The following is a 10,972-nucleotide window of genomic DNA, read 5'->3' on the forward strand; positions in this document are numbered from 1 at the left end:
GATATCTGTCCTTACAGTAGTCTGTCTCTCTGATATCTGTCCTTACAGTAGTCTGTCTCTCTGATATCTGTCCTTACAGTAGTCTGTCTCTCTGATATCTGTCCTTACAGTAGTCTGTCTCTCTGATATCTGTCCTTACAGTAGTCTGTCTCTCTGATATCTGTCCTTACAGTAGTCTGTCTCTCTGATATCTGTCCTTACAGTATTCTGTCTCTGATATCTGTCCTTACAGTAGACTGTCTCTCTGATATCTGTCCTTACAGTAGTCTGTCTCTCTGATATCTGTCCTTACAGTAGTCTGTCTCTCTGATATCAGTCCTTACAGTAGTCTGTCTCTCTGATATCTGTCCTTACAGTAGTCTGTCTCTCTGATATCTGTCCTTACAGTAGTCTGTCTCTCTGATATCTGTCCTTACAGTAGTCTGTCTCTCTGATATCTGTCCTTACAGTAGTCTGTCTCTCTGATATCTGTCCTTACAGTAGTCTGTCTCTCTGATATCTGTCCTTACAGTAGTCTGTCTCTCTGATATCTGTCCTTACAGTAGTCTGTCTCTCTGATATCTGTCCTTACAGTAGTCTGTCTCTCTGATATCTGTCCTTACAGGAGTCTGTCTCTCTGATATCTGTCCTTACAGTAGTCTGTCTCTCTGATATCTGTCCTTACAGTAGTCAGACAATGACTCTAGGACCATGTATTAAGACTGCATGCTCAGCCCAGCAGAGATTACAGAGATGATGCAAGACCTGCTGCCATCTTAACTGCATATCATCACGTCAAATACACAAAGTCAATCAGTGTCATGTTGACAGTAATGATGCATCTGAACGGTGCAGGGCTGTAGTAAAACCCTGCCATGACCACTGTTAAAGTTACACACTCAGGGTGGGTTGGATGATAGGCTTCACAGACCTCGTGTGTGTGTGTGTGTGTGCGTGCATGCGTGTGGGTGTGCGTGCATGTGTGTGCTTGTGTGTCTGTCTGCGTGCGGGTGGGTGTGTGTGTGGTTGTGTGTGTGCTTGTGTGTATGCATGTGCGTATGTGCTTGTGTGTGTGTGCTTGTGTGTGTGGTTGTGTGGTGGTGTGTGTGCTTTTGTGTATGCGTGTGCGTATGTGCTTGTGTGGGTGTGGTTGTGTGTGTGGTTGTGTGTGTAGAGACAGAGCTCAGAGCTCAGAGCAGGGATTAAACCAAGGCCCCAGGACAATGGACACAGCACCACACCTAACATAACCTTACCTAAACACACAGGCCTGGCTGCTGCTGCAGGCTATTGTTCACAGAGACAGACTCACAGAGGAAGACAGCACCACTGTGGTGGTGGGAGACTGGTTCTAAACCAACATGAACTGTGAGAGAGAGAGGGTAGGAGGGGAGAAAGAGAAAGAGAGAGGGTAGGAGGGGAGAAAGAGAGAGAGAGAGGGTAGGAGGGGAGAAAGAGAGAGAGAGAGGGTAGGAGGGGAGAAAGAGAGAGAGAGAGGGTAGGAGGGGAGAAAGAGAGAGAGACCCCTGCAGACCAACTCTTACAGAGGGGAGGAAGAGATTTTACACTGGCCTCAGAGACGGCTACTAATCTATAGCTGAAGAATCTCCTCTCCTACTGCTACAATGCATCCTCTGCAGGCCGTGATAGTCAGACAGACTGATAAGAGTATCCTGTACATTCCTCCTGTAAGACCTGGTGTAGATCTCTGTGCAGGCCGTGATAGTCAGACACACTGATAAGAGGATCCTGTACATTCCTCCTGTAAGACCTGGTGTAGATCTCTGTCCAGGAAGTGATAGTCAGGACATCCTCAGTCTGGATTCAATGAACATCGTTCTGCAGAATAACTTCAGAACTTCTGCCTGTAGCTACTGTATCTATTGAAGGATAACAAATTAATGAGGATTCAATGTAAGAATCTGTTCAGTGGACATTCCGACAACTCCATGGTGTGTTGGTAAATACACTGCTGTCCTATCACCCAGTGACCTGGGATCCAGTGGAGGTGGTCCTCTAGGATCTAGTGGAGGTGATCCTCTAGGATCCAGTGGAGGTGGTCCTCTAGGATCCAGTGGAGGTGATCCTCTAGGATCTAGTGGAGGTGGTCCTCTAGGATCCAGTGGAGGTGGTCCTCTAGGATCCAGTGGAGGTGGTCCTCTAGGATCCAGTGGAGGTGATCCTCTAGGATCCAGTGGAGGTGGTCCTCTATGGTCCAGTGGAGGTGATCCTCTAGGATCTAGTGGAGGTGATCCTCTAGGATCCAGTGGAGGTGCTCCTCTATGGTCCAGTGGAGGTGGTCCTCTATGGTCCAGTGGAGGTGATCCTCTAGGATCTAGTGGAGGTGGTCCTCTAGGATCCAGTGGAGGTGCTCCTCTAGGATCCAGTGGAGGTGATCCTCTATGATCTAGTGGAGGTGGTCCTCTAGGATCCAGTGGAGGTGATCCTCTAGGATCCAGTGGAGGTGATCCTCTAGGATCCAGTGCAGGTGATCCTCTAGGATCTATTGGAGGTGATCCTCTAGGATCCAGTGGAGGTGCTCCTCTAGGATCTAGTGGAGGTGGTCCTCTAGGATCCAGTGGAGGTGATCCTCTAGGATCCAGTGGAGGTGGTCCTCTATGGTCCAGTGGAGGTGATCCTCTAGGATCCAGTGGAGGTGATCCTCTAGGATCCAGTGGAGGTGCTCCTCTAGGATCCAGTGGAGGTGGTCCTCTATGGTCCAGTGGAGGTTATCCTCTAGGATCCAGTGGAGGTGATCAGCGCCACTGCTTAGGACCACATGTAGGGGTTACCAGAGATCACCAGGGGTCACTAGGACCACATGTAGGGTTTCCAGAGATCACCAGGGGTCACTCGGGGTCAGCAGGCTTTCTTCAGGGTCAAGTTCCATTGACATCTCTAATCTACTAACGACGCCAGGGGGAGAGAGGAGAGGAGAGGAGAGGAGAGGAGAGGAGAGGGGAGGGGAGGGGAGAGGAGAGGAGAGGAGGGGAGAGGAGAGGAGAGGAGAGGAGAGGAGAGGAGAGGAGAGGAGAGGAGAGGGGAGGGGAGGAGTACAGAATAGAGTAGACAGCTCTGGCCAGTCTACAGGGAAAAGGTTAGTGTTTCAGAACGGGGGTCACTGTAAGCCGATATAGACACACAGCTGACAGACCATCTGATAACTGGTACATTTGTACTGTATTACTGTGTTGCACTGTGCTGTGGCTGCATATGAAAACAAGGGCCAGTGGACTGGGACCAAGGACCAGTGGACTGGGACCAAGGACCAGTGGACTGTGATCAAGGACCAGTGGACTGTGATCAAGGACCAGTGGGCTGTGACCAATGACCAGTGGACTGTGACCAAGGACCAGTGGACTGTGATCAAGGACCAGTGGACTGGGACCAAGGACCAGTGGACTGTGACCAAGGACCAGTGGACTGTGACCAAGGGCCAGTGGGCTGTGACCAAGGGCCAGTGGGCTGTGACCAAGGGCCAGTGGGCTGTGACCAAGGACCAGTGGACTGGGACCAAGGACCAGTGGACTGTGATCAAGGACCAGTGGACTGTGACCAAGGACCAGTGGACTGTGACCAAGGACCAGTGGACTGTGACCAAGGACCAGTGGACTGTGACCAAGGACCAGTGGACTGTGATCAAGGACCAGTGGACTGTGACCAAGGACCAGTGGACTGGGACCAAGGACCAGTGGACGGGGACCAGTGGACTGGGACCAAGGACCAGTGGACTGTGACCAAGGACCAGTGGACTGTGACCAAGGACCAGTGGACTGTGACCAAGGACCAGTGGACTGTGACCAAGGACCAGCAGACTAGGACCAATGACCAGTGGACTGTGACCAAGGACCAGTGGACTGTGACCAAGGACCAGTGGACTGTGACCAAGGACCAGTGGACTGTGACCAAGGACCAGTGGACTGTGACCAAGGACCAGTGGACTGTGATCAAGTACCAGCTGACTAGGACCAAGGACCAGCGGACTGGGACCAAGGACCAGTGGACTGGGACCAAGGACCAGTGGGCTGTGACCAAGGACCAGTGGACTGTGACCAAGGACCAGTGGACCGGGACCAAGGACCAGTGGACCGTGACCAAGGACCAGTGGACCGTGACCAAGGACCAGTGGACTGTGACCAAGGACCAGTGGACTGTGACCAAGGACCAGTGGACTGGGACCAAGGACCAGTGGACTGGGACCAAGGACCAGTGGACTGTGATCAAGTACCAGCAGACTAGGACCAAGGACCAGTGGACTGGGACCAAGGACCAGTGGACTGTGACCAAGGACCAGTGGACTAGGACCAAGGACCAGTGGACTGTGACCAAGGACCAGTGGACTGTGACCAAGGACCAGTGGACTAGGACCAAGGACCAGTGGACTGTGACCAAGGACCAGTGGACTGTGACCAAGGACCAGTGGACTAGGACCAAGGACCAGTGGACTGTGACCAAGGACCAGTGGACTGGGATCAAGGACCAGCAGACTAGGACCAAGGACCAGTGGGCTGTGACCAAGGACCAGTGGGCTGTGACCAAGGACCAGTGGACTGTGACCAAGGACCAGTGGACTGTGACCAAGGACCAGTGGACTGTGACCAAGGACCAGTGGACTGTGACCAAGGACCAGCAGACTAGGACCAAGGACCAGTGGACTGTGACCAAGGACCAGTGGACTGTGACCAAGGACCAGTGGACTGTGACCCAGGACCAGTGGACTGTGGTCAGAGTAGTTTCCTAGTTGACCTAGAAGAGACAGGTCTATGAGCTGTATGTGCCAGCCAGAGTAGTTTCCTAGTTGACCTAGAAGAGACAGGACTATGAGCTGTATGTGGCTGGCCAGAGTAGTTTCCTAGTTGACCTAGAAGAGACAGGCCTATGAGCTGTATGTGGCTGGTCAGAGTAGTTTCCTAGTTGACCTAGAAGAGACAGGTCTATGAGCTGTATGTGGCTGGTCAGAGTAGTTTCCTAGTTGACCTAGAAGAGACAGGCCTATGAGCTGTATGTGGCTGGTCAGAGTAGTTTCCTAGTTGACCTAGAAGAGACAGGCCTATGAGCTGTATGTGGCTGGTCAGAGTAGTTTCCTAGTTGACCTAGAAGAGACAGGCCTATGAGCTGTATGTGGCTGGCCAGAGTAGTTTCGTAGTTGACCTAGAAGAGACAGGCCTATGAGCTGTATGTGGCTGGTCAGAGTAGTTTCCTAGTTGACCTAGAAGAGACAGGCCTATGAGCTGTATGTGGCTGGCCAGAGTAGTTTCCTAGTTGACCTAGAAGAGACAGGCCTATGAGCTGTATGTGGCTGGCCAGAGTAGTTTCCTAGTTGACCTAGAAGAGACAGGCCTATGAGCTGTATGTGGCTGGCCAGAGTAGTTTCCTAGTTGACCTAGAAGAGACAGGTCTATGAGCTGTATGTGGCTGTTCTTACCTTGCTAGGGATGCGTGCAGTCAGGAGGTAGGCCCGGTGAGATGCAAGAGCCTGAGAAAAACAGAGAGAAAATAAACAAATAAGTTGATCATCACACAGCAACTACAAGGCAGCAGTAGAACATCACACAGCAACTACAAGGCAGCAGTAGAACATCACACAGCAACTACAAGGCAGCTGTAGAACATCACACAGCAACTACAAGGCAGCAGTAGAACATCACACAGCAACTACAAGGCAGCTGTAGAACATCACACAGCAACTACAAGGCAGCTGTAGAACATCACACAGCAACTACAAGGCAGCTGTAGATCATCACACAGCAACTACAAGGCAGCAGTAGAACATCACACAGCAACTACAAGGCAGGTGTAGAACATCACACAGCAACTACAAGGCATCAGTAGAACATCACACAGCAACTACAAGGCAGCTGTAGAACATCACACAGCAACTACAAGGCAGCTGTAGAACATCACACAGCAACTACAAGGCAGCTGTAGAACATCACACAGCAACTACAAGGCAGCTGTAGAACATCACACAGCAACTACAAGGCAGCTGTAGAACATCACCCAGCAACTACAAGGCAGCAGTAGAACATCACACAGCAACTACAAGGCAGCTGTAGAACATCACACAGCAACTACAAGGCAGCTGTAGAACATCACACAGTAACTACAAGGCAGCTGTAGAACATCACACAGCAACTACAAGGCAGCTGTAGAACATCCCACAGCAACTACAAGGCAGCTGTAGAATATCACACAGCAACTACAAGGCAGCAGTAGAACATCCCACAGCAACTACAAGGCAGCTGTAGAACATCACACAGCAACTACAAGGCAGCTGTAGAACATCACACAGCAACTACAAGGCAGCTGTAGAACATCACACAGCAACTACAAGGCAGCTGTAGAACATCACACAGTAACTACAAGGCAGCAGTAGAACATCACACAGCAACTACAAGGCAGCAGTAGAACATCACACAGCAACTACAAGGCAGCTGTAGATCATCACACAGCAACTACAAGGCAGCTGTAGAACATCCCACAGCAACTACAAGGCAGCTGTAGAACATCACACAGCAACTACAAGGCAGCTGTAGAACATCACACAGCAACTACAAGGCAGCTGTAGATCATCACACAGCAACTACAAGGCAGCTGTAGAACATCACACAGCAACTACAAGGCAGCTGTAGATCATCACACAGCAACTACAAGGCAGCTGTAGATCATCACACAGCAACTACAAGGCAGCAACTACAAGGCAGCTGTAATTAATCACACAGCCACTCCAAGGCAGCAACTACAAGGCAGCAACAAGTATCAAAAGTTTATCATGATGAAAATACCTTTCTGAACATGTGTGACAGGTTGAGCAGAAAAACACTGACAGACAAGCACATTACTGACTTGACATTCACCTGAGTTTGTCTGATAGAACAGAACAGAAACAGGGAAGGACGGGGAAAACCCCCAGGGGAAAATGAGGAAGATACGGGGGAACACACCAGTCACCAGCGGAGTCAAAAGGAGAAGTTTTCCACCATGTCATGTTTAAAAACAAGGCCTGGGCAAGATGGCCTCCTTCCAGCAGAAGAGGACAGTGAGGGATGTTTGTTTTGGCTGAGGGACATTTAGAGTGACCCCACAGGGCCTGAGAACAGGGGGAAGAGAGAGAATGAGAGAGAAGAGAGAGACAGATAGAGGAATGGACTCGTCTTGCTGGGTCTCCTCTCCCCCTGACGTGACTAGATTCAGAGAGACAACCTCTGTGTGCTGTGGCCTCGCCTCTCTCTCTCTCTCTCTCTCTCTCTCTCTTTTAAAGAGCACCAATTGCTCATGGTTTTGTGTACAATTCTTTAAAAATAGGAACAATACTGGAATAGTCTCTCCCTCTCAGGAAGAATCCTTAAAAAAGAATCTATGATTCTAAACCAAACCAGGCCATTACAACACATCACCATGTCTGTGTTCCAAATGGCACCCTATTCCCTATATAGTGGACTACTGAGTTGAAATGGAACCCTATTCCCTATATAGTGGACTACTGAGTTGAAATGGAACCCTATTCCCTATATAGTGGACTACTGAGTTGAAATGGAACCCTATTCCCTATATAGTGGACTACTGAGTTGAAATGGAACCCTATTCCCTATATAGTGGACTACTGAGTTGAAATGGAACCCTATTCCCTATATAGTGGACTACTGAGTTGAAATGGTACCCTATTCCCTATATAGTGGACTACTGAGTTGAAATGGTACCCTGTTCCCTATATAGTGGACTACTGAGTTGAAATGGAACCCTATTCCCTATATAGTGGACTACTGAGTTGAAATGGAACCCTATTCCCTATATAGTGGACTACTGAGTTGAAATGGAACCCTATTCCCTATATAGTGGACTACTGAGTTGAAATGGAACCCTATTCCCTATATAGTGGACTACTGAGTTGAAATGGTACCCTATTCCCTATATAGTGGACTACTGCGTTGAAATGGAACCCTATTCCCTATATAGTGGACTACTGAGTTGAAATGGAACCCTATTCCCTATATAGTGGACTACTGAGTTGAAATGGAACCCTATTCCATATATAGTGGACTACTGAGTTGAAATGGTACCCTGTTCCCTATATAGTGGACTACTGAGTTGAAATGGAACCCTATTCCCTATATAGTGGACTACTGAGTTGAAATGGTACCCTGTTCCCTATATAGTGGACTACTGAGTTGAAATGGAACCCTATTCCCTATATAGTGGACTACTGAGTTGAAATGGAACCCTATTCCCTATATAGTGGACTACTGAGTTGAAATGGAACCCTATTCCCTATATAGTGGACTACTGAGTTGAAATGGAACCCTGTTCCCTATATAGTGGACTACTGAGTTGAAATGGAACCCTATTCCCTATATAGTGGACTACTGAGTTGAAATGGAACCCTATTCCCTATATAGTGGACTACTGAGTTGAAATGGAACCCTATTCCCTATATAGTGGACTACTGAGTTGAAATGGAACCCTATTCCCTATATAGTGGACTACTGAGTTGAAATGGAACCCTATTCCCTATATAGTGGACTACTGAGTTGAAATGGAACCCTATTCCCTATATAGTGGACTACTGAGTTGAAATGGAACCCTATTCCCTATATAGTGGACTACGGAGTTGAAATGGTACCCTGTTCCCTATATAGTGGACTACTGAGTTGAAATGGAACCCTGTTCCCTATATAGTGGACTACTGAGTTTAAATGGAACCCTGTTGCCTATATAGTGGACTACTGCGTTGAAATGGAACCATATTCCCTATATAGTGGACTACTGAGTTGAAATGGAACCCTATTCCCTATATAGTGGACTACTGCGTTGAAATGGAACCCTATTCCCTATATAGTGGACTACTGCGTTGAAATGGTACCCTATTCCCTATATAGTGGACTACTGAGTTGAAATGGAACCCTATTCCCTATATAGTGGACTACTGAGTTGAAATGGTACCCTGTTCCCTATATAGTGGACTACTGAGTTGAAATGGAACCCTATTCCCTATATAGTGGACTACTGAGTTGAAATGGCAACCTATTTGGAATGTAGAAAAATACGTCTCTTTTCTCCATAATCTGCCTGATTCAGTTCCCTGTCCTCCACAGAGTGATTCAGTTCCCTGTCCTCCACAGAGTGATTCAGTTCCCTGTCCTCCACAGAGTGATTCAGTTCCCTGTCCTCCACAGAGTGATTCAGTTCCCTGTCCTCCACAGAGTGATTCAGTTCCCTGTCCTCCACAGAGTGATTCAGTTCCCTGTCCTCCAGAGTGATTCAGTTCCCTGTCCTCCACAGAGTGATTCAGTTCCCTGTCCTCCACAGAGTGATTCAGTTCCCTGTCCTCCAGAGTGATTCAGTTCCCTGTCCTCCACAGAGTGATTCAGTTCCCTGTCCACCACAGAGTGATTCAGTTCCCTGTCCTCCACAGAGTGATTCAGTTCCCTGTCCTCCACAGAGTGATTCAGTTCCCTGTCCTCCAGAGTGATTCAGTTCCCTGTCCTCCACAGAGTGATTCAGTTCCCTGTCCTCCACAGAGTGATTCAGTTCCCTGTCCTCCACAGAGTGATTCAGTTCCCTGTCCTCCACAGAGTGATTCAGTTCCATAATTAGGTTGGGAATGAGAATCATTATACTCAACTCAAATGAGGTCGTTCACCCATATCAGAGATGTTCCTGTTTTAGCTACTGCCATGGGGCCTTCTCTGACTAAGCATCATCGCACACACGTGACTCCCGCAAAGAGACAGACAGACGCATTTATACAGCCTGTCACAGGACAATGAATCTACATCTTTAGGTACTGAGCTCCAGTCATCGAGGCCCCGTGGTAAATGAGCTCATCTCTGCTTGACTCAACACACAGCAGACAGAGATCCAGAGACTGCTGCTCTGTACTGGGACAACAGGATATTACATGACTCTGCTGTCATCTCTTCCTGGTCTGGGCATGATCATAAAGGAAACCCTGCAGCTCTCAAAACACTGAGCAACCAGCCCAGTGACTGACAGGTTCTGCACCACTTTTCTTGCAAATCTCAATGGGTGTGTGTGTGTGTGTGTGTGTGTTTTTCTCTCTCTCTCTCTCTCTCTCTCTCTCTCTCTCTCTCTCTCTCTCTCTCTCTCTCTCTCTCTCTCTCTCTCTCTCTCTCTCTCTCTCTCTCTCTCTCTCTCTCTCTCTCTCTCTCTCTCTCTCTCTCTCTCTCTCTCTCTCTCTCTCTCTCTCTCTCTCTCTCTCTCTCTCTCTCTCTCTCTCTCTCTCTCTCTCTCTCTCTCTCTCTCTCTCTCTCTCTCTCTCTCTCTCTCTCTCTCTCTCTCTCTCTCTCTCTCTCTCTCTCTCTCTCTCTCTCTCTCTCTCGGGTGTCACAGTGTGACATCACAGCAGCAATATTTGTGATCTGTTGCCACTAGAAAAGGGCAACCAGTGAAGAACAAACACCATTGTAAATACAACCCATATTTATTTTCCCTTGTGTACTTGAACTATTTGCACATCGTTACAACACCGTATATAAACATAATATGACATTTGAAATGTCTCTATTCCTTTGGAACTTCTGTGAGTGTAATGTTTACTGTTCATTTTTTATTGTTTATTTCACTTTTGTTTATTATCTACTTCACTTGCTTTGGCAATGTTAACATATATATGTCCATTTGAATTTGATTGAATTGAGAGAGAGAGAGAGAGAGAGAGAGAGATCAATGTGTGGTTCAGCTCCACCACAAGCCCCTCGGCCTGGAAAAACACAGTGGGGAGAGAATATTGGCCTGTTGGAAACTACAACTCCCTACTACATCTGTTCAACTATGTAGAATATTGGCCTGTTGGAAACTACAACTCCCTACTACATCTGTTCAACTATGTAGAATACTGGCCTGTTGGAAACTACAACTGCCTACTACATCTGTTCAACTATGTAGAATATTGGCCTGTTGGAAACTACAACTCCCTACTACATCTGTTCAACTATGTAGAATATTGGCCTGTTGGAAACTACAACTCCCTACT

At 48.1% G+C, this 10,972-nt stretch overlaps 1 protein-coding gene across 1 annotated transcript in view; it reads right to left on the reverse strand.

The window, feature by feature from the left end:
- Window positions 1-10,972, reverse strand: part of LOC139572903 (F-actin-uncapping protein LRRC16A-like) — a 234,424-nt gene that overhangs the window by 171,164 nt on the left and 52,288 nt on the right. The window contains exon 3 of the mRNA XM_071395759.1: window positions 5,405-5,455. Within this exon, the coding sequence (XP_071251860.1) occupies window positions 5,405-5,455 (51 nt within the window). The remainder of the gene's footprint in view (window positions 1-5,404; window positions 5,456-10,972) is intronic.

Source organism: Salvelinus alpinus, chromosome 4 (assembly GCF_045679555.1).
Source record: "Salvelinus alpinus chromosome 4, SLU_Salpinus.1, whole genome shotgun sequence".
In the NCBI taxonomy this organism is placed as follows: Eukaryota; Metazoa; Chordata; class Actinopteri; order Salmoniformes; family Salmonidae; genus Salvelinus; species Salvelinus alpinus.